General features: G+C 43.2%; 1 protein-coding gene across 1 annotated transcript in view; it reads left to right on the top strand.

Annotated features, from left to right (window-relative positions):
• The window catches only part of LOC110553018 (ATP-binding cassette sub-family A member 17-like), a 73983-nt gene that overhangs the window by 18305 nt on the left and 30959 nt on the right, over positions 1-24719 (top strand). The window contains exons 8-15 of the mRNA XM_021644729.2: positions 961-1134; positions 4990-5162; positions 6292-6435; positions 9382-9511; positions 15728-15882; positions 21537-21692; positions 21842-22052; positions 22862-23012. Of these exons, the coding sequence (XP_021500404.1) occupies positions 961-1134; positions 4990-5162; positions 6292-6435; positions 9382-9511; positions 15728-15882; positions 21537-21692; positions 21842-22052; positions 22862-23012 (1294 nt within the window). The remainder of the gene's footprint in view (positions 1-960; positions 1135-4989; positions 5163-6291; positions 6436-9381; positions 9512-15727; positions 15883-21536; positions 21693-21841; positions 22053-22861; positions 23013-24719) is intronic.

Consider the following 24719-nt stretch of genomic DNA (forward strand, 5'->3'; position numbering starts at 1 on the left):
GTATATCAAAGTTGCCATCAAGAAAGTGGTGGTGGGCTGGAGAGATGACTCAGAGGTTAAGAACATTTGCTGTTTTCCAAAGGTTCTGAGTTCTATTCCCAACAACCACATGGTGCCTCACAACCATCTGTAGTGAGATCTGATGTCCTTTTCTGGTGTGCAGGTGTACATGCAGACAGAACATTGTATAAATAATAAATAAATTAAAAAAAAGAAAGTGGTGTTTCTGGGCATGGTGGCACATGCCTTTAATCCCAGCACTCAAGAGGCAGAGGCAAGTGAATCTCTGTGTGTTCAAGGCCAGCCTGGTCTACAAATTGAGTTCCAGGTTAGCCAAGGAAACACAGAGAATCCCTGCTTCCCCCCACTCCCCCAAAAAGCAAGGCTGTGTCTGTTCACAGATAATATGGTTTTATATAATAGCTCCATGACATTAAGCAAATTAATGTATTTTGTGTAGTTAAGTTCCAGTTTTCTCCTCTGCAAAATTGGGGGGTTGTAACATTATAAGATGGTATATATAAAGTACTTGTCATGGTGTTGGAGACTGCTACACAGATCTTTGGAGAAGAGTCAATATAGGTTTTTTGTTTGTTTGGGGTTTTGGGTTTTTTTTTGGGGGGGGGATGGCTTTTGTTTGATTTGGTTTTTCAAGACAGGGTTTCTGTGTGTAGCCTTGGGTGTCCTGGAACTAGCTTGAACTCACAGAAATTGGCCCGCCTCTGCTTTCAAGTGCTGGGATTGAAGGCACGAGCTACCACACCTAGCTAATTTCACCTTCTTAAAGTACTGTTAATGTTTTCATCGTTCACTAGTAAGAGTGCAACTATAAAAAGAGATTGCTTCCCTTCTGAAATGCTGAAACAATCAGAGATAGTTTTTCTTTCATGGCAGGGAAACAAGGTGTCTATCACAGTAACTTTCTCACGGAACTCTTCGTTTCCCCCTCTGAATCTGCAGCGCATATAGGGACTGTGGTGGGTGGCATCATCTTCTTCTTCACCTACCTCCCGTACATGTACATCGCTTTCAGTTACCACCAGAGGACCTCTCTTCAAAAGATAGCCTTTTGCCTCTTCTCAAATGTTGCCATGGCAATAGGAGTCCGATTCATCTCTCTGTTTGAAGCAGAAGGTAAGATTTATTTTCTCAAATTCTGTTTAGGCTCCCTACATGCTTTGCACCAGACAAGGCTGCCCTCCATTTCCAAATACACATAACTGACATGTTTGTTTCATTTAGTGTTTTAAGCACTTACATTAACAATGTGGGATGCAAAAGAGATATATAATGTGCTTCACAAATCTTATGGCATAAGCCGGTGGTGTCACATGTCTTTAGTCTTAATACTTAGGCAGCAGACCACCAAATTTGAGGCCACCCTGGTCCAGTGAATTCCAGGACATCCAGGGCTACACAGAGAAACTCTATTGAAAAAAACAAAAACAAAAACAAAAGCAAGCAAGCAAGCAAGCAACCAGTCAACCAACCAACCAACCAAAACCACCTTGCAGCATAGATATGGATATGGGGAGGGAAACTAAAGAAAGGTAATTGGAGCTAAACATGTTGGTATGGGCCTGTCCCCAGCTACTTGGAAGGAAGATGACTGCAGGAATCTTACTAGAGCCCAGTAAGCAGGAAGATCGCTGGCACCCAGAAATCCATGGGCAACAGAGTAACTTTGTTTGAAAAGAAATGATTAGGAAATTATATACTCATACAATTTTATAGATATGAAATATATAACTTTATGATTAGAAGCTCAGAAAACATTTTGAATGTTACTGATGATGTAGTTTTCACATGTATTAGTCTTATTGCTTGTGGTGTCCCCTCTTCTACAGGTCTGTCTAGGGGATTTTATTAATCAGCCTTATATTATTATAAAGAAATACCTGAAATAATTAACTTGGAAAAGGAAAGACTTATTTTGATTTACAGATCCGAAGATTCTAGTCAAAGATTAGGTGGCCTCCTTATGTTGGAACTCAGTTATAAGTGAGTATGTATATATAAAGAACTCAAGAAGTTAAACACCAACAAACCAAGTAATCCAGTTTAATAATGGGGCACAGAGCTAAACAGAGAATTCTCAATAGAGGACTATTGAATGGCAGAGAAACACTCAAAGAAATGCTCAACATCCTTAGTCATAAGGGAAATGCAAATCAAAACAACCCTGAGATTTCACTTTACACCCATCAGAATGGATAAGATGAAAAACTCAAGTGACAACACATGCTGGAGAGGATGTGGATAAAGGGGAACCCTCCTCCATTGCTGGTGGGAATGTAAACTTGTACAACCACTTTGGAAATCAATCTGGTGCTTTCTCAGACAACTAGAAATCGTGCTACCTCAAGATCCAGCTATAAAACTCCTAGATACACATGGTATATATTTACTTATAAGTGGATATTAGACATATAATATAGGATAAACATATTAAAATCCATAGTCCTAAAGAAGTTAAACCACAAGGAGGACCCTAGGGAAGATGTTTAATCCTCATTCAGAAGGGCAAACAGGACAGACATGGGAAGTGGGGGAAGACAGGGAATAGGACAGGAACCTACCACAGAGGTAGACACTACCCAGCTTGGTATCGAAGTAGATGCTGAGACTCATAGCCAAACTTTGGACAGAGTGCAGGGAATCTTGTGGAAGAAGGGGGAGATAGAAAAACCTGGAGGGGACAAGTGCTCCACGAGGAGACCAACAAAGCCAAAACTTATGGGCCCAGGGATGCCTGCAGAGTCTGATAGTAACCAGATTAGGGTTAGGGTTAGGGACCAAGGACCATGCATGGAGAGGACATAGACCCCCTGCTCAGATATAGCTCAAATATAGGCAGTTCAATCTCCATGTGGGTTCCCAAGTAAGAGGAACAGGGACTGTCTCTGACATGAACTTTGTGGCTGGCTCTTTGATTACCTCCCCCTGTGGGGTACAGCCTTGCCAGGCCACTGAGGAAAAAGATGCAGCCAGTCCTGATGAGACCTGATAGGCTGGGGTTAAATAGAAGGGGGGGAGGTTTCTCCTATCAGTGGACTAGGGGAGGGGCAAAGGGAGAGAAGAGGGAGGGAGGGTGGGACTGGGAGGAGATGAGGGAGAGGGCTACAGCTGGGATACAAAGTGAATACATTGTAATAAATAATAAATAAATTTTTTAAAGTTTTTAAGGTTTCAGTCTATGGTTTGTTTGTCCCACAGAGAAAAATAACAAAACATTGACACTGAAATTAAGATATATAAGAAAAAGGGAAAGACAACGTTAGAGTTCGAGAAGACACATATAACACATTTAGCTAGCAAGCAGCTTATGTGCAGATGTTTAGAGGACACATCCACATCATTAGAAACTTGCTCCTGTAATTTAATGAGGCAAAGACACTGTCGCTTTATGAGGAAAGAGATATGTGGTGCTCTACTTTATTTGGGGCGTTTAGGCCTCAACCTCTCTTCCAACCTCCTAATCCTACATAGGAGAGAGAAGGTTAGTGGAGAGAAAGGGCCAGACCCTTCTACTTCTCATGGCTGTTTAGGGTCACTGGGTTCTCTTAGGGCTCTATGCCAATCTCTGTCAACTGCAGACGCAGCCAGCAGGCTCCTCCATGCCGCTGCACCCCAAAGTGAAGTGTTTCCCTTCATCTGTCTGTTCCAAACCACCACACCGTCCATCTCTCTGGTCTCTCTCAATTAACACCTGCCACACACCAACACTACATGCCACATCTTCTTTTTCTGGGCTCTCAGTTTATATCCTCAGAGCCCTAGACCATGCCCCTTTCCACGTGCTGCACGTGGAAGGCCCTTACCAGCTGGCAAAAGCTATGCCCCGGACGAGACAGTTAACAGGTGTGGACTAAAATCCCACACTTGGATTAAAACAAAACCATATTTACATAACATAGCTGAGTTTACAAAGAAACCAAAACTCCCATTCCCGAGACATACAGAAGGCTAATACATATATAGGTGTTGGGAATCGAACCCTGGTCCTCTGGCAAAGCAACCAGTCCTCTTAACTGCTGAGCCATCCCTCTAACCCTACTATGTTTCTTTTTAAAAGATACCAATAAATCAATAGTGGAGACAGAATGAAACCATAAAAGGGCTGTGAGATGGCTTAGTGGGTAAAGCTGTTTGCCTTCAAGTCTGATGACTAGAGTCTAATCCCCAGAACCAATGTGGTAGAAGGAAGGAGAGATCTGACCTCTCTGCTGTCCTCCCACCTCCACACACACCGTGTACACGTGTATATGCACACGTGGTACACACCACATACATACAAAGGACTACATGGATGACAATAGAAATCAAAAAGTTCTCCATTCCTGAGGCATCATGGCATATGCCAGTAATCCCAGCTGAGAGAGGCTGAGCCAGGAGGAATGAGAGTTCATGGTCAGCCTGGGAAACAGAGAGGCTTTGTCTATTAAACAAAAACAAAACGTCAAGGACTGGAAATACAGTTCAGTGGTAAAGTGCTTGCCTATTGTGTGCAAGGTCATAGGTCCAACCCCTGGTACTACTGAAATAGATATTTTTTAAATCTCCGTGGTAACTTAGTATTGCTATAAACTTCATTGGAGCTGGCATTCAGTGAAGACGTGTTTTGGATATATTCATGAGGATGTTTATAGCTTCAGGAGGAAGGACCTGTACACCCAGAGTGGGGAGCACACTCTAGCAGTGGCCAAGTTTAAAGATTTTGAGGAAAATCCGAGTTGCCTTGCCCACTCACCTTCCCACCCTGCTGATACACCTTCCCACCCTGCTGATCAGTGTGCTGCTGTTGCTGTTGCGGCTGCTGTCCTTTGCTAACGTCAGAACCCAACTTCGGTGTCTTTCCAGTGTGAAATGAAGTCCTCAGCTGTCCAGGAACCCCGCTAGCCCTTATCTCTAGATTCGGACTGCTGAGTCTTGTGGCCTGAACAGACTTTCAACATGCAGACAGCCACTGTCCCCTTTCCTTTGTAATAGGTACTGGCATCCAATGGAGGAACATCGGCCGTGTCCAGGGAGACTTTAGCTTCCTCCAGGTGCTGCTGATGCTTCTGGTGGACTCCTTCTTGTACTGTCTGATAGCCTTTTTGGTGGAGTCTTTCTTCTCAGGAAAGCTTAGAACGACTAAGTCTTGGTACAACTTTGCCAAGGTAGGCTCTGATTCTGCTATTTCAGAGACAGATGTTAAGTTGTTATGTTTGTCGTCTGTGTTCCTCCATCTCCTAATGGTGTTCTAATTAAGGCCTCAGACACCAGTAAGTCTTTACTCCCGGGTTCATGTCCTAACTATCCACTTGTGATTGGCAGTGGAACATAATTAACAGTGAGTCTTTGTTTCTCTGAACTTGTCCCACAGCTGATGCAGTGACCTTGAGGATGAAACACTGTAATACCAAACAGTGTTTGCCTGTTGATTACCAGGCCCTGCGTTATCCCACAGATCGCTCTTTGCTGATATCAGAACCCGACTCACTAGGTTCTCACACACCCCTTCTCTACTGAGCGGTGTTAGTAGAGGGGCCTTTGAGACCTTTATGATCAGTCACTCCAGTGTGCCCTAGCTCATAGGTACCTGTCTTAGCTAGGGTTTCTGTTACTCCAATAAAACACCGTGACCAAAAGCAATTTGGGGAGCAAAGCGTTTATTTCAGCTTACAGCTCTATCACTCAGAGAAGTAAGAACCTGGAGGCAGGAACTGATGCAAAGGCCATGGAGAGGTGCAGTTTACATGCTTGCTCCTAATGGCTTGCTCAGCCTTCTTTCTTATAGCACCCAGGACTAGAAGCCCAGTCACAGCTTTCCTGGACAATCCCAGAAATTCACAGACTAAGCTTTTCTTGCGAATATGAGCTTTTTGTGCTTGACTCAGCCTCCCACCATGGCCTGTGATGTCTGCCCATGGGGCTAGTGAGAGACCTCTGCAGCATCTGCTCTGCCTTGCTTCTTGTATGGAGAAACAGGTAACTGTACCACCAGCATTCCCATCCAGGCCTCGCCCCCAAGAACGCGAATGCTGGTGAGGTGGCTTTCCAAGTACAGTCAAGAGCCTGGAGATGAGGCTGCTTTCTTAGATCCCCTCTCAGTGCCAGGGACTTTAGGGGTTTTAGGTTGACCTGCAGTGAATCCACCAGTGGGCTGGTTAACTTCTCCCGGTGCCATGAAATATTTGATTCAGCAAATAAACTGCCTGTGCGTCAGAGGTCTAATTTGCCAAAATTTGTCTCCCATAAGAGAAAGACGACACAAACAGTTACTGTGAAAGTTAACTTCTCATGCAGTGCCCCTCCTGGCTCAAGAAGCCTGTTCCAGTAACACTGCCACTTCTGGACATCGGGGGTCCTGAGAAAATTTCCAGAAGCGAGTTCATGGAGGATGAGCCAACTGATGAGCTGAAAGCCGTTGAAATCCGACATCTGTGTAAGGTATTGGCTTTCAAACTTCATTCCAGGAACTTGAGAGAAACAACCCCTTTAAGCTTGTGTTTTATTCTAACAGCGCTTACAAGCTACTCTTTGGAATCAAGACTTTTCATTCCCTGTGTGATCCTACTCTCAAAAATTAGAAACGCAGCTTGAAATGGCCTTTTTCCTGTCATGAAGTTAAACAGAAGGTCCGTGGATCTGGTTTTTTGGAAACAGTGCCCTCTCGACCTCCAGTACCAAGCATCTCCATTGGAGATAGGCCCGAATGCAGCCATCTGACAGATGACTTATATCCACCAAATCAAAATGTAAACCCAATCCCAAGTATAGGAACAGGTGGTTGCTCTTCCATAGGTGTCTGCAGACACATACGCCACACAGAGCCCTGTTCACTAAGTATTTCTGTGTGTAATCTCAGTGCGTACAGGGTCTACAGAGTGTGGCCTGTCTGCTAGGAATCTCGGTTCTTCAGTTATAAAAGAAAACAGTGGGACCCTCTGTCCTTCTTTGACCTTAAAGCTCTTAACTCAACTGGTGTGGTGGCACAGAACTTTAATCCGAGCACTTGGTAGGCAAAGGCACGTGGAGCTCTGTAAGTTTGAGGTTTGCCTGGGCTACACAGGGAGTTGCCAGTCAGGACTATGTAGTTAAAACTGTCTCAAAACAACAACAACAACAGAAATAAACAAACCACTCAGCCTTGCATTGCCTTCTTCTGGGAGATCAGCTGGATCATGTTCTAGCCTGGGACACTCATGAAACGGGTCCAGCTCTTCTATAAAATAGTAGTTAGGAGTTGCCCTAACTCCCTGTGGGCCTTCTCCCTTGTTCCCTTACTCTCTCCGACTAGCTCTCGATCTTTCTTCATAATAAACAGTCTCAGGGCAGATGGTTCTGTGAGATTTCAGCTAATCAGCAGGCTCAGCTCACAGAGCTTTCTGTGTGACACATGGAATAATTGCTGTTCCCTGGATCATCCATACCACGAGCTTTCATGAATGCAACATGGCTGAAGCAGCTCATTTGTGGTGGAAGACTGGGGTTAGAATGCTTCCTTTGGCATGCCTTTTCCTTCTTTTCTCCCCTCCTGCCCTCTGCTTCCTTGCAATAGACTGCTCACTATCCTTGTTGTTCAGAATTGTGCCACATGACACTCTGCTGAAAAGGAGAGTCAAAGAACAAGACGCTCACTTGGTTCAAAACAATAGAGACCGAACAGAAATAAGGTCAGGGGGAGTGTGCAAATTTCTTCTGTAATATCCCGTTTCAGGCATCATTGGATGACTTGTGAGAAGTGACATCTAAGTGCCAACCAACAAGTGACTGCAGCCTATACCCAAAGTCCAGCCCAAAAGCCATTAGATGGGACAGAAATAGTCTAAATCAGACACCAAAATTGAGTGCCATTTCTAGTATGGCATTATAGATGACTTTTTTCTTCCTTATTTTTTGAAGGTCTATCTATCTATCTATCTATCTATCTATCTATCTATCTATCTACCTATCTACCTAATGTATATGAGTGCTTGCTGTAGACCAGAAAAGGGCACTGGATCCCATTTACAGATGGTTGTAAGCCACTGTCTTATTTTGAGTTTTATTGCTATGAAGAGACACCATGACCAAGGCAACTCTTATAAAGGGAAGCACTTAATTGGGGCTGGTTTACTCTTTCAGAGATTTAGTCCATTATCATCATAGCAGGAAGCATGGCACGTGCAGGCAGACATGGTGCTGGAGGAGCCGAGAGTTCTACATCTTGATCCACAAGCAGCAGAGGAAGACTGTGTGCCACACTGGGCGTAGCTTGAGCACAGGAGACCTCAAAGCTCATCTCTCAGTGACTTCCTCCAACAAGGCCATACCTGCTCCAACAAGTCCACACCTCCCCTATGAGCCAAGCATTCACACTCATGAGTCTATAGCGGCCAAACCTATTTAAACGACCACAGCCAACATGTTGTTGTTGGAAGGAGAACTCAGAACAGCTGAAAAAGCAGCCAGTGTTACTAACCACCCTAAGTCAACTCCTCAGCCCCTCTTCCTTACTCTTAAAGCATGAAGTTCTTAAATAACAAAAATGTTTTTTAAAATATTGGAGCTGGTGGCTGGAGTGATGGCTCAGAGGCTAAGAGCACTGGCTGCTCTTCCAAAGGACCTGGGTTCAATTCCCAGCAACCACATGGCAGCTCACAACAGTCTGTAACTCCTGTTCCAGAGGATCCAACTCCCTCACACATGCAGGCAGAACACCAATGTACATTAAATAAAAATAAATTTTAACAAATAAAATCTTGGAACTATCTGACCTGTAAAACAGGTGACTCAGATTCTCTTTAGTTACATAACTCTTACTGAAGAAGCAAGGTGCCCGTTCTCAGAGGCTTAGCCAGGTGAAAGGGTAAGGTCTACTTATGAGTAGAGGGAGGAAAGCCACATATCTCACAAGCCTTCCAACCTTGAGCTCCTAGGCCTTTGGTTCAGGTTTCCTACTGCCATGTTTCAGGAATCGAGTCAACCGCTACTCAGGCTCCCCAGTAGCTCAAGGTGGTGAAATTATGAGAGAATTATGAAATCTTTTAGGTTTCAGTTTGAATACCCATTAATAACCTACATTTTAAAAATTATTTTTAATTAGGAGTACGTGTGTGTGGAAGTTGGGGGTGGAGTGTGTGCACGTGAGTGCAGGTGCCCATGGAAGCAAGAGGCCTTAGATACCCTGGGAGGGATGGGTGGTCGTGGGTGGCCAATGTGGATACTTGGAATCAAGCTTGGATCCTCCACAAGAGCGGTATGAGCTCTTAACCGCTGCGCCGTCTCTCCAGCCCTCACCCTGCTTGATGAACTTCCAAAGGAAGTTGACTTGGATACGAGGCTTTCCAAACTCTTTAGAAATGCCTGCGCCTGTGGTACTATCCTGCCAGTCACGCCCTGACGTTCCCACAGGTGTTTTACAGGGGAAGGAGTAAACACATAGCAGTCAAAGATCTGAGCATGAACCTGTACAAGGGGCAGATCACGGTTCTTCTGGGACACAACGGATCAGGAAAAACCACTGTCTGCTCCATCCTTACAGGTACCTGTGTGGGGCAGCTCTGCAGCGGCAGCCCTGAGTAGACGGCTGCATTTTGGATTTCTTCTCTGTTAAATCTCATTGACATTTTAATGTTAAATATGATTTGTTGTTAATTGTGCCATCGTTGTGGTATCTGGTTGTATACACTGATACTTCAGTAACTATGCCCAGACAAGGACATCTTTGCCCCCTTCAGTCAGTCTGCAGAACTACCTCTCATTCACTCGGATAAGACATGAACAGTATTTAGTTTCCTTCTAGATAGAACTGTACTGCTCAGCGTGAGACACTGCTCATCTCTCAGCACCTCAGATCTCTCAATGAGAACATCTTTGGATTTTGATTCCCACAGGTACTTTTAGAATGCTTCCTGTGAGTTATTAAAAAAATACCCATTTCAGAGTAATTTTGTGCCTAAATAATTATTTCATATCCTGTCAACTAAAATGATGTCCTGTGAAATTTGAAAACTCACTCAGGAAACATTTATTGGAGGTTTAAGACATATAAAGCTCAGGACAAAATCAGAGGAGTGCATAGCCAGCTTTGAAGGAGCTCTAGAAATCAACAGGCCCTTACACACAGAATGCCATGGGGCTGGCAATCAAGCAACTGTGAGCCTCCTCAGATGGGAGCGGTTTTTCAGTATTAAAACACTGGAAGAACAGCAAGACTTCGTGACACTCAGTGAGGGGTGGCCTCTGCTACCAGGGTTTTGAAAGCCAAGTCTCAACTAGCATATATACAGTGGTTATGTTATGTGTGTATCCTACTGGAGACTAAACCCTACAATTTCCTGGTCAGAGGTACAGGCATTTCTCAAGGAGTGGACCTCTTCAGATATAGGCTGTTTCTTGTTTTAAAAACAAAATCTCAGGTATTCGATTTTACCAATAAAGACTCATGAGCCAGGTGCTGGGGTGAAAACCTACTAGCTCAAAGAGGCAGAGAAAGCACCCAGGTGATCTTCCTGCTCAGCTCATGTCCCAGAAGGAAAAAGCCAAAAAGCCACCTTTACTTTTCCACACTGTCTTAAATGCCCTTCTCTCAATGTCTCTCCTTTCTGTTTAATCCCTGTTGGCTGGTTTCTTGCTCAACCTCTTGACTTAGGGCTGACTTTATTTAGCTCTTGGATTAAAGGTGTGTGCTAGGGCTGAGCCATACCACAAGGATTTGTTTACAGTAAACAGAAAGCTCTTGGGTTAATGGTGTGTGTTGGGGCTGAGCCACAGCAAACAAGAGAGAAGTTTTTATATTTCACAATCTCAGGATTCAAAATGGGAGCAAATATCCTACAACAGTTTTTTACAAGTTAGGCTGAAGAAGCCCTTTCTGAATGTGTGTATGTGAAGTTCTCAGTGCTGGAAAAGAAGTCCAGCTGTGCCTATAGGCTAAGTATCAAAGAGGCAAGTCAGGCACTAGATTGTTAAGGAAAGCCATGAGTCCTTATTTCCTCACACACTCTTCCTTATTACAGTCCCTTGTTTTGTGGCCAGGATTCCTCACAGTCAGCATTTCATTTGTCTGTATGTTTATGTGTATGCTATTTCTCTGTCTCACCATCCCATCTTATTCCCAAAGAAACTGCCTTGTTTACATCTGGAAACTACAATGCTGGAACAGTGGGTTTGCACAGAATGCATCATTTCATTGACTAAAAGTCTGAATTGCAAATGTGGTCAAAATGCCAGCCATGAATGCCATGTTACAGAAGCCTTATCACAGATTTCTAACTAAATTATAGAACATACAAAAAATTAACTCTGGCCTGGCAAGAGAGATGTGACTAGGATCATATAATGGTGTTCGTGCACTCTGGGGATAATCAGTGGAAAAGCAAAGTCTGGTTGCTTCTCCAGGCCGTGGCTAGCAAAGGACTTCCATACCATAGTTTTTTGTTTTTTGTTTTTTTTGCAAACAGGATTTATTGTGTAGCCCAGGCTAGCCTCAAGTGGCACGTGCTAGAATTATAGATATGTGCCATTATATCCAGCTACAAACTATATTCTTTGGCAGAAAAAAACCCCCAAACTTTATGTATTATAGACTTTGAAACTTATGAAGTTATTTACTTCTTCTGTTATTATAAATTTACATAACTACTTTTTGTTTGTTTGTTTGTTTTTTTTTGAGTCAGGGATTCTCTATGTAGCCTTGTCTGTCCTGGACTCACTTTGTAGGCCAGACTGGCCTTGAACTCACAGTGATCTGCCTGCCTCTGCCACCATGCCTGGCTAAGACTTTCTTTCTTTTTGTTTGTTTGTTTTGTTTTTTTACAGGCAGGATTTCTTGTTGGCTGTCCTGGAATTTGCTCAGCAGATCAGGCTGGCCTCGAACTCAGAGATCTGTCTGCCTCTGCCTCCAGAGTGCTGGTATTAAAAGTTGTGGTTGTGTACCACTGTTATCTGGCATAAAGACTTTCCATAGTTAATCTAGAGTGGTTTTACCTTTTATTCTTGGTGTGTGTGTGTGTGTGTGTGTGTGTGTGTGTGTGTGTATGTATGGCTGTGGGCATGTGAACATGTGTAGATGGAAACCAGAGGACAAGTTCAAGTGTCATTCCTTGGAGCTGTTCACCTTGTTTTGTGAGTCAGTTTTACTCCCAGGCACCTGCGGCTCACTGATTAGCCTGAGGTAGTCGGCCAAGGAGCCCTGGATATCTGCCCGACTCTACCACACCCGCCCCAACCCTCATACATACCAGCAATGGGATTCTATGGGTGCTGAGGACTGGACTCAATCCTCAGTCCTTTACCAGCTATCTCCCCCAGCTCCTCTACCTTTTTACCTTTAAAAAATGGTTTTTAAAAACATCTGTATGCGTGTATTTCTGTGGATGGATGCATGTGAGTTCAGTTGGGAACCGAATCTGTGTTCTGTAAGGACAGTATGTGTTCTTAACCTCTAAGCCATTTCTTCCAGCCTGTGGGCTTGGGCTTGCCGTTGCTATCCGGCTGCAGTTGTCCTCTGAGGTGGAAGCCTGTTGGAAGGCAGCAGCACTTGCTCTCCTAACACAACTGCCTCATCCTAGTCTAACCCACTGAGCTTAATTTTGTGGATTTTTTCCTGTAATGGGGAGAAGTTTGTTCTTTTCTGAAGAGCTGAGGATGTAAATGAATGACTGAATACTCCCTTAGCACTGGGCTCAATCCCTGGGATACAGCTCTCCCACGGATAGAGGGCTGTAGAGGGTACTCTCATTTGCGTCATCAGTGCATGTGTGTGCTGCACTGTTTGCAGCACTCCCAGGGTCCCACGTTGCCAGGTTCCAGAGGACACACTGACATTTAAAGGCAGCTTGACATTTTTGGTTTGGGCTTCTTTCTCTTGTTAGCTGAAGTGATAAGCTGCAGAAAGCCTTTATTTTAGTCTCAATTCCAAGTGCTTGGGAACTTGCCATGCAAGACGATGACTTAGTTCTATCCCCAACACCCATCACAATCCAGTGCTGGAGAGGAAGAGACAGGGGCGAATCCCTGGGGCCCACTGGCCAGCAAGCCTAACCTAATGAGCGAGCCTCACATCCCTGTGAATGAGCTTGTCTCACAAAACACAGTGGAAAGTTCCTGAGGAGTTAACACTTGAGCTTGACCTCTGGCTTCAGCATTCATATACTCAAACATGCAAGAGGCAGGCTTTATATAGTGTTTGTTGGGGGCAGAGCTTTCCAGAGTGGGGATTTCAAGCCCTGAGTTTAGACTTTTTATCCTGTAGGGCGGAGCTTGTCCATCTGCATTGTGAGGGGCTAGGTCTAGCCATTAGGGCCTTCAAGCATTCTATAGGCAGAGCCTGGTGGTTGGAGGTCCTCAGGAGCAGAGCCTGGCCAGGGGTGCTCCTTGCAAGGCTTACAGGTACTAATAAATGCACTCAGGTTCTCTGTAAAAGCAGTGTGCACTCTTAAATGCTGAGCTATCTCTTCAGCCCTACCCTTTACCTTTCATTCCCCCGATAATTATGGATACTTTATTATTCACAGCCAAAGTGGAAGATCTAATCTGGAAGTGAGTATCAAAACCTTTTAAAATGTTATCTCCCAGGGACTGGAGAGATGGCCTAGCTCTTAAGAACACTTGTTGCTCTTCCAAAGGACCCAGGTAACTCCAATTCCAAAGAATCTACACCCTCTTCTGGCCCCCAGGTGCACTGCATGCATATGATATACAGACACTCAGGCAGGCAAAACACCAAAATGCATTAAAAATATAAAATAAATCTCTTTAAAGAGTAAAATCTTGCCTCTCTTATATGACCTACCAAATCTAGCTATATTGTTTTAGAATTTAAAGAATGACCTAAGTTTAGACTTTGCTAAGTTCTATGTTTATATTTGTGGAAAATCACACATAACCTACATATCCCCTATAGGTTGGATAACTAAATAGGATATACATTGTGAAGATAAAATCTTTTTAGCTTTTAAAAATGACACAAATCTGGACTGCTGAGATGGCTCACCACGTAAAGGCACTTGCTACCAAAACCGAAGAGTTCAGTTCAACCCCCAGAACGTATTCGGAGGAGGGAGAGAATTGCCCCCCTCGAGTTTTTCTCTGGCCTCCCCATGTGGTATGCACCACCCCCACACAGCAGAGGGATGTAAACAAGTGAACGTGTTTTTTAAAATCATGTATTTCAAGCCATGCATAAAGACATATGCTTATAAAGCTGGAAGTCAGAAGTTTTCCCTACACAATCAAACTTCATCTCAAAAATAAAAATAAGAAAGATACATTTTTTTTGTAGATAGTCTGAATACATTGTTATACTGAAAACAAACAGACGACAACAACAAACAAACATAAAACAGTCAAGCGGAGCATCTTAGTGGGATGCCTAGAAGGCTAGCCTGATCAGAATGAGAAAGTTCAGGCCAGTCTGTGTTGTATGGCAAAGCTGAGGTCAGCCTGGCCTTCACAGAGACTTAGTCTCAAACAGACACCTAGAAACCCACAAAACAGAAAAGAAAACATTAATTGTTAAAAACCAATATTTATATTTTCTATTTTAGTATAAAAACAATGCATAGGGTTGGGAGTCTTGCTTATTGGTAAACTCTTACCCAGCCCTTGTGAAACCCCAAATTCAGTCTATCTCTACCTCAATGAACATGAACACATAAAATGTGCATAAAACTAAGTAAGGCTCTATATCAAAATGTTAATTATATCTTTTCATAGTGGAAATTACTAAACAGCATTTGTTTCCTTTATTCAAGTGGGTTTTGCTGGTAGTGGTAGTGGGTTTTGTTTTATTTTGTTTGAGATAGGGTTTCTCTGTATAGCCCTGGCTGTTCAGGAACTTGCTCTGTAGACCAGGCTGTCCTCAAACTCACAGAGATCCGCCTGCCTCTGTCTTCCAGTGCCAGGATTAAAGGCACATTTGACTGCTACCTAGTTTAAGATTTATCTTTCTCTTCTATGCCTATGAGCGTTATGCATACAAGCATGCATGCATGTATGTATGTATCTGATGCTCTCAGAGGCTGGAAGAGGGTGCTAGATCCCCTAGAACTGGAAGTTAATTACATGTAAAGCACCATGTGGGTTCTGGGGGACTGAACCCTAGTCCTCCAAGAACAAATGCTCTTACCCCCTGGACCATTTCTTCAGCCTCTTTTACTTTAGTAAACTTTCTGTGATAAGAATGTATCACTCTTGTCATTCACCCTTCTTATGAACATTTTGTGATAAGGATATATTGCTCTTATCATCTTAAGAAGAATAAAGATTAAAATAATATGTAGGTAGTCAGGCTGCCAATTTGCATACTGGCATACATTTGTCAGTAATTTCGTTCATTCATTCAGGGAACAGATATTTATTGTCAATCAGGGTATAAAGTCAGACCTTGCCTTTGAGGATCACATTTCAGAACTGTTAGGTTCCCAAAGCGCTTTTCCCCACCCTACCTACTAGTCATACAGATTTGCTCTACAGTAATGTGATTCACTTTACAGTTATTAAATCCATTTAACCGTGTTGGAATCGCTCAAAAGCAGGAAGCATTTTTCCCGTCTCTGATCTTTCCTGCATATTCTCAAGCACAGGCACACATGGGACCTATATTCCTTGGATGCTGCTGATTGACTGATGGTGGCAAAGTAGAATAAGGACAGTGAATGGGAGAACCAACAGCAAGGGTAATTTTGTTCGGCCTTCATACTCTCATAGCCTCTGACTGAAAATGACTTTAGGATGTCTTTCTGCTTGGTTTTAGGTCTTATTGATCCTTCAAAAGGACAGGCATATATCAATGGATATGAAATTTCAAAAGACATGGTTCAAATTAGGAAGAGCCTGGGCTGGTGCCCACAGCATGATATTTTATTTGATAACTTAACAGTAACTGACCATCTTTCTTTCTATGGTCAGGTGAGTTGGTGAACAATGGTTCTGTGTTCATTCTTAGGAATGGTAAGATAGACTACAGCTCTGGTTCATTTTGGGGGAGTCTTTTTAAGGGAACACATATGTTTCTCAATGTCCTGACAGCAAATGTGGGGAGGCGGTTTCCCATGGATCCAATTCTCTATTCACGGACTGGGTGTCCTGTAATCAGTTCTGATGTTGCCTGGAGCTAACATGTCTCTCCCCTTTAGCTCAAACACCCAGTTCTGCAAGACTACCTCCCACTTCAGATGCCTCTTGCAAATTCCAAGTTGTTTGCAAAGCCCACTCCTCAGGCTCAGTATTTTCTGTGACTGCTCAAAAACTGCAAGGGATACTTATAGTGACCAGTTCATTGCAAAAAAAACAAAATTATGGCTACAACGAACACTCAGATGAAGCAAACAGAACAGGGTCTTTGGGAACGGAGTTCCTTAGGAGCTCAAACCTGTCCAGCTCTTCAGTGCATTTGCCAGCCCAGGAACCCCAAACTTAGCATCTTTAAAATTTTATGCAAGATTTGTTTTCTGGTCATGATGGGTTATTTTCCCCACTTTCCCTGGAGGATGGGAGTGGAGTTTAGATCATGGCTTAGTCTTTCTGATGACTAGTCTCAACCACTGAAGCTACCCAGTGGTGTGCAGAGTCATCTTATTAGAACAGAAGACACCCCTTCATTCACATAATTCTAGGAATTTAAGGGTCTCTCTGTAGCAAAGAAACTCAAGTCTTAAAGAGCAAATAGTGGGACAAAAGAAACTTCTAAAACCCTTATCATTTTTTGAATTTGTTTTTTTTTTGTTTTTACTTTTTATTCAGATAAAATGAACATCACGTAAAATTTGCTGTTTCATTCTTTTTAGTTTTTTTTTTCTTTATTTTTCTTTATTTATTTATTTTTTTTTTTTGAGACATAGTCTCACTATGTAGAACTTGGCTGGCCTGGAACTTGCTATGTATACCAGGCTGTACTCACAGAGATCCACCTACTTCTATCTCCCAAGTGCTGAGATTAATGGTGTACACTGCCATGCCCAGCAATATTTTTATTAAGTCTTTGAGAATTTCATACAATGTATTTTGATCGTATTCATTATCTAGTCTCCCCCTCCCATACGTACCCTCTCCACCCTCAACTCACTACCCACCCAGCTTTGAGGTTTGTTTTTCCTTCTCCCCCTCCCCCCTTTCCCACAGAGTCCACTACTGCTACTTGGAGTAATGTCTGCCCTGGAGCAGGAGAGTAGCACGTACAAATTCATAGCAATGATGAGAGCACATGCAAGACCAACACAGAATCAAGCCAGCAAAATCCCCAGCACGGAGGTGGGGAGGTGGGCATGAAATCCCGTTACTCGGTCTTTTTTACACCCTGACACTGATGTGTCATGGAGACTTTCTTCTCCAGTTATGTCTACCTGAAGTACTATGCACCTCTTACGGTTGGATGTTTGCTTTTGTGTTTGGAAATTTTCTGCTATAATTTCATTAAATAGTCTATTTATCACATTTGATCTTATGTCTATTCCTTCTTCTATGCCGTGAAGTATTATATTTGACCTTTTGAATATATCCCAGATTGCTTGCAAATTTCATTCATGCTCCTTAATTCCCACCCCTTTGTCTGTTAGTGTTATTGTCTCTACGTGGCCCTCCATCAATGAAATTTAACCTTCTGTATAGTATTGTATGTTAATGATGGTATCTGTTGGGATTTTTATTTCATTGATTGTCTACTTCATTTCAAGTATCTGTTTGGTATTTGTTTTTTGTTGTTGTAATGTTTTGAGATAGGGTTTCTCTGTGTAACAGCTTTGGTTGTCCTGGAACTCACTTTGGAGACCAGGCTGGCCTCAAACTCACAGAGATCGGCCTGCCTCTCCCTCCTGCATGCTGGGATTAAAGGCATGTGCCACTACCACCCACCTATTTAGTTCTTCTTCTTCTTCTTCTTTTTTTTTTTTAATGTTTCAACCTTTTTACTGAATTTTCCTACACATTTCGGACTTTCCTTCCAGCTTACTGTCTCATTCACTTTGGAAACTGTATTGTCAAGGTCTTGGACACATTTTCATAGCTCATTTATCTGTTTGAATCTTCTGTATGACCATTACTTCTTTTAAAAACCAAGACTCTGAATTCCTTCTCAGACATGTCAGCTGTGTCTGTAGTTTTAGGTTCCCTTTTAGGGGAGCTGATTGATTGGGAATGGGTCATGGCTGGTGGTTGTATTATATTCTTTGTATTTCTTTGTTTTGTGTTATACATCTATGGGGGTGTCTCTAAGTTTTGACTTTCCCTTCTCTAAGTTTATCTGGATGCTTTATTTTCTGTGATTCTTCCTAAAGAGTTATGTATATGGGGCTTGGTGTTGATTGTTGATTGGAGGCAATTACACCTTGGCTATGTGCCAACAGGACCAAGGGTAGGGCTGTAAAGGAAGCCACAGACAACCAGATGGAGTCAAAACCTTGGTCATCTCTTGAATTCTGGGAACCCACTGGGAGAAGGACCTCAAACATCAGACCCGCTGAAGCCTGTGTACTATCTGGAGGCCAAGGTTAGAGCCACAGACCTGAAGTAACCTCTAGGACCCCAGCATTTTTGACTCCCTAAGTCCTTCACTGAGCACTGGAACCTAAGAAGTCAAAACACCACATTCACACTGACCATAGGGACCATGGGAACCAAAGTCCCAGGGTCTCAGGGAATCCTGGGAACGCTGGAGCTGAAGCTCATACATGCACTGACCTCTAAGGCCCTAGGACTGGAGGCCTGCCTCTAAACTAGCCCTGCTAGCGGTGAGCATCTAGTCTCAAGGTGCTTCCTGACCCACTGGAGCAGAAGGCCTGTTCCTTCAATGCCCTTGGGTTCCACTGAAACTGGCACCTAGATACAAGTACTCTCTGGTCCCACAGTCACCAGAGGCCTCGTCTCTTGGAGCTTAAAAGCCATTTGTAAGAAATCTCTCTTCATACCCTTTTCCATTTTTCAGTTGAGTTGTTTATCCTTTAGTAATTTAGTTGTGCGACATTTTTTTATCAGATGCTGGCTACTAAACCCTTAACAAATAGATATGCTCTACAGAAACTCTCCAATACTATCCATTGTCTTTGTTTCCTGTTTACTGATAGTAATTTTTTGATACACATTCCTTCATACACACACACATGTGCATGCATGCAGGCGCGCACACTGAAATGACTCTGTAGGAACAGGAGAGATGGTTCAGTAATTAGAGCACTCGTTGGTCTTCCAGAGGACCCAGGTTGGGTTCCCAGCACTCCCATAATGGTTTGCAACCATCCATAGCGCCAGTTCTGGAGATCTGATTCCCTCTTCTGTCTTCTGTGGACACCAAACATGCACATGGTCTGCATCCATACATGTACTCACACATTAAAAAAAAAAAAAAAAAAAAACATAAATCTAATTTAAAAAAAAGAAAAGACACTTTAGCTGAGTGTGGTGGCACATGCCTGTAATCCTAACACTCAGGAGGCAGAAGGATCACTGCCAGTTCAAGACCAGCCTAGTTACTCTGCATTGTAAATACCAGGCTACCCAGAGCTACATAGGAAGACTTTATTAAAAAAAAAAAAAAAAGATTGGATTCAATCTTCCTTCATCCTTGAATGGGCATCACTGTTCTCAGAATCTCAGTTCTATTCCATTTTTCTGTCTCCTCTCTTTATACAAACACCTCAGTGTTGTATTTCTATAGCTTTAGAGGATGTGCTGAAATCAGAAGTGTGACTCTGCCAACTTGCTTCTTGTCTTCAAGACAGTTTTGATTATTTTGACTTCATTGCTCTTCCATACAAGTTTAGGAGCACAAGTTTTGTCCAAAGCCACAAAAAGTATTTTAAGGGCTATCAGAATTTGTAGGGTGCTTTGAATAGTAACGACATCTTAACATTAGTAATAATATTAAAATTTCCAGTCCTTGAATATGAGATGCGTTTCTATTTATTGGTTCCCTTTAATTTCTTTCAATAATGTTTTACAGTTTTCAGTCTACAATTTTTGCATTTATGTGATTAAATTTATTCCTAAATATTCTTGTGGTGCTAAAGTAAACAATGTTTTTAGATTGTTTATTGCTAGTGTGAAAAGACACAAACTTGTGGGTGGGGGATGTAGCTTACTTGATACAGCACTTGCTTAGCGTGTGTGAGGCCCTAGGTTCAATGCGTAGCACCACATAAAATCAAGTGTGGTGGCACAAACCTGTAACCTTCAGTTTTGAGAGGCAGAGGCAGGAGGATCAGTAGTTTAATGTCTTTCATGGCTACAGAGGTTAGCCTGAACTATATACCTCATGGACCAAAACATGGGCTGGGGAGTTAGCTAAAGAACCTGTGGTACAAGCCACCACATAAGAGCCCAGCATGGGTGAGGTGGGGAAGGCTGGGGGGGGGGGTGAAGAGAAGGGGAGGATGAGTAGGTGGATGGTTTTGTAAGTGAAGTGGAGTAGGTGGACTGGATCGCTGGACCTCACTGGTTTGCCAGTCTAGCCGAATGATGAGCTCTAGGTTTAGTGAGAGACCCTGTCTCAAAAGATAAGACAGAAAAGCAACGCATCGAGAAAGAGAACAACACACTCAGAAACACAAACACACACACTCCAAAACACACACAGAAACACAAACTTGCACAAGGCTGGCCTTTGAGAGCTGATGACCTCTTGTGTGACCTCTGATATGACCTAAGGACTTGGTGGTGACAAAGAAGCTGCTGTCACTTGGGAAGTCCCAGGGATTCAGAGACCTTGCCAGGTACCATGGACAAAGGCTATATCAATTCTTTACTATAAAGCAGCGATTTAAAAACAAAATTGTCAAAATATGTTTTTTTTTTAAACGGCTGATGTATTTATTTTTAAGTCATTTACTGTTAAAAATGGATCTGAGGGCCCGAGACCATGGCCACACAACCCAAAGCATTTCAACAAGGCAGAAAGTTTTAATTCCGCAGAAGGGTGGGTAGCCATGTCAAATCAAGCAAGCAAACTGCACAGCAGGGCTCCTCTGCCCCTGCCTGAGTGGGCAGACACTGGCCTCACATCCCTGCATAGTTGTCTAACTCAGAATGACATAAGCAAAGTGCAACTTTTGAGAACAGGCTGCAACCTTGAGCACATACGTTGATCCTAGAAAAGTGTAAATTTGCTGGGTGGTAGTGGTGCACGCCGTTAGCCCCAGCACTCAGGAGGCAGAGGCAGATAGATCTCTGTGAGTTCAAGGCCAGCCTGGTCTACGGAGTGAGTTCCTGGACAGCCAGAACTACATAGTGAGACTCTATTTGAAAATAAACCAGAGATGGAGTGGGAGGGGAGAAATAGGTTTTGAGGAGGAGGAGGAACTTTTGCCAGATGATGTCTTTCCATCTTTACAGATTTCTTTAAAAAAGGGGCTTCCTTCATCTCATTCTACCCTTTGATAAAAAGAGTGCATTTCATTTACATTTCCCACATTTATTCACTTACATAGTTCAAATCTTCCTTTGTTCTTTCCTGAAATGTTTCTTGCATGTTTTTCCTGTCCATTTTTTATGTGTATACAAGCAAAATGTTGATTAGACATCTCGTCTCCCATCAGTATCACTTGCATTATATCCCCTCTTTTCTTGCCTTTCAGTTGAAAGGCCTGTCTCGCCGGGACTGTCGTGAGAAAATAGAGCAGATGTTGTACACCCTCAGCCTGGAGGACAAGCGGAACTCGAAGTCCCAGTTCCTGAGTTTGGGGATGAAGCGCAAGCTCTCTCTTGGCATCGCCCTCATAGCTGGTTCTAAGGTATCGGGCTCCCACATGAGGACAAACCCAGGGGTGGTGACGACAGTTTAGCAAACTGTGAAGCTGCAGAAGGCCACCCAGCTTGGCCAGCCTGAGGCTGGGATGTGGCCCCATCATTGTCACAAGGCTTCATTCACCTCTGCCCTCAGGTATTGATTCTGGATGAACCCACCTCAGGCATGGATGCAACCTCCAGGAGGGCCTTCTGGGACCTTCTTGAGGAGCAGAAGGGTGACCACACCATCCTACTGACCACCCATTTCATGGACGAAGCTGACTTTCTGGGAGACCGCATTGCCATCTTGGCCAAAGGGGAGCTACAGTGTTGTGGATCTTCAGGGTTCCTCAAGCAGAGATATGGTGAGTGGTGGGCAGCAGGAGCCCAGATCAGCTTCCATCCTGACACTCTCCACTGCCTTTGTGAAAGGCCCTGACCCTGCCTGGACATGGCCTTCTCTAGACTTCCTGTTCTGTTGGTCCAGCAGAAGGTCTTGTGAGAATGAGGAAGAAATGAAGAGGCGTCTTTGAGACTTAGCATCAGACAACCCATGTTTATATTTCAGTTTGTCAGTTTGCAGCCTCTTCATCCAGGCACCAAATTAATCTATCATTTCTTAGAATTTTTTAAAAATCTAATTTATGAAATAGAAACAAACACATAAGCTCCAAAGAAACCCAAAGGCTCTCTGGCTCCTATCTCTCTCACAGCCCATGTCTGACCCATCTGCAAACACATCTATTTCTCTCAGTTTATGACCACATTCTGGCATTCTGGTCTAGCTCACTGTCTCCCTCCCCCCTCCCCCCCATTATTACAAATTCCTCCTACCCCATCTGTCGGTCTCTAATCTTACAACTTCTCACTCTGTTGTCAACCCATGAGAACCTGGCAATGTACAGCATTCTTCTGTTCAGAATTCCCAAAGACCCTTGTCCTTGGCTCATTGCACTCTTATTGTAGTCCCTCTTTACTGCCTAGCACAGTTAGATTTTCCACCATGCCATCTCCCAGTTCTGAAACACAAGAGTGCAGTCAGGTCATGAAGGTTTAAGCTGACCTCAAGAGGTCTCCTTGAAATCTGTCCATTCCGAAATACAGAAAACTATGGCCCAAGAAGAATAGTATAAAGAATAAGAGGATTTTTACCATCTTTTATATGGAATTTCAGGTGCAGGATATTACATGACTTTAATAAAAGCACCTCCCTGTGACACAAGGAAGCTTTCTAGTCTTGTTTATCATCACATACCAAATGCACTTTTGGAGTCCAGCATTGGAGAAGAAGTGATATTCATACTTCCTAAGAGGAGCACGCCCAGGTATGGACTGAGTCATTAGCACAGTCTACCGTGGCCACAAAAATTCACACCCTTCACACATGCCCAAATGTGAAATACAGTGTGTATTGTGACGGGATCAGCATGAGATTCAGGACCCCATTACCTGAATTATGTCTAGCATGGCACCTGGCCTGAACTCACTGGGTTTGGCTTGTCTTGAAGACGACTTGTGAATCAGAGAGAGGTTTTCTGACCCGCATACACCCAGTGAGTGGTGATCACAAGAAACAGCTTCATTCAGAAACAGGAGTAAAGGCCAATAACACACGTTAGTCTTCAGCACGTCTAAAGTCTGGGTTGACTGACGCGGGTCTCAGATGTCTGTGTTTTCAGGAACAGGGAATGGGTATTGATGGTTTGATTGCCTTTGACTCCATCCCCTGGCTGTTGATTCTGTCTTCCGAATAGTTATTTCTCTTCCATAATTATTTGTTTTCCAGCTGGTTGACAGAGCTTAGTAGTTAGCTTCATTCGTCTTCTCCTTTACTGTAGAAGGGTGTCCAAGTTGCTATAATAAGTGCTTCCTAGGAATCCCATGTATCAGATTATGAAAAGCATGTGCTTTTTTTTTTGACTGAAGCCATGTTTGAAGTCCTCAAAACATGTCCTGCCATGCCACACTCCCATGTCACCCATACTCACCATTGTAGTCTTTTCTGTTAAGACAATTTAAGGTGTTGCCAAACCTCCTGCCACTAAGTAACAATATTTTCACCATTCTTCCAGCCTCTAGTAAGATTTCTCTTGAAGCCCCTCTTGCCTTCACCTCATCCTCTTATCCCAAAAGCATGACACATGCTCTAGAGTCTCAGAGGTCTTTCGTACTGCTATGGTTCTTCTAGCTTCAAATTCTTGATCAGTTGTATGTTCCTGAATAGCAACTCAGCTCAAATAATTCTAACTTAGCTGAGCCATGGTGGCTCATGCCTTTAATCCTAGCACTCAGGAGGCAGAGGCAGGTAGAGCTCTGAGTGCAAGGCCAGCCTGATCTACTGAGTAAGTGCCAGGACAGCCAGGGCTACACAGAGAAACCTTGTCTTGAAAAACAAAATAGAAAGAAAGAAAGAGAGAGAAAAAAAACAAAAGGAAAAGGAAAGGGAAAGAAAGAAAGAAAAAGAGAGAGAGAAAGAAAAGAAAAGAAAAAATTTCTGGCTCAAAGTGGCAACAATTTCAGTGTTTCTTGTGGGTTTTTCCCCCAGTACTGGTGGCCTAGGGCCTTGCACATAAAACTCAGAGGCTCTGACTCTTGTGTACTCCTGCTCCCAGAAGCTTCAGTATATTGGCTGCACTGAGCTTGATAGTTTTTATGATCTACATTATTTTTTTTTCCTGGGACTAAAATGATCTGAACTATCCAAGATGACTCATTCTCACATCTGGGAACAATGCTAACGTCTGGGCACTTACTAAAGCTGCTAAGTGTGGCTCTAGTCCTCCTCTAGGTGGAGTTTGGCTTCTCATAGGATGGCAGGTAGAATCCAAGAAAAGGCATTCCAAGTACTGAGAGAGAGAGAAAAAGAGAAAGCGGGGGGGGGGGGGGGGAATGAGAATCTGTCACCTGTCTTTATGCCTGGACTCAGAAATACCAAAAATCTTACTTCTGTACTAGATATATTTTAGCTTTATCCCCATATGAACCTTCTAAAGTAAATGCTATTACAAGTTTACAAGCTATAGTGATGAAAC

This window comes from Meriones unguiculatus, chromosome 11, assembly GCF_030254825.1.
Source record: "Meriones unguiculatus strain TT.TT164.6M chromosome 11, Bangor_MerUng_6.1, whole genome shotgun sequence".
NCBI classification, from domain to species: Eukaryota; Metazoa; Chordata; class Mammalia; order Rodentia; family Muridae; genus Meriones; species Meriones unguiculatus.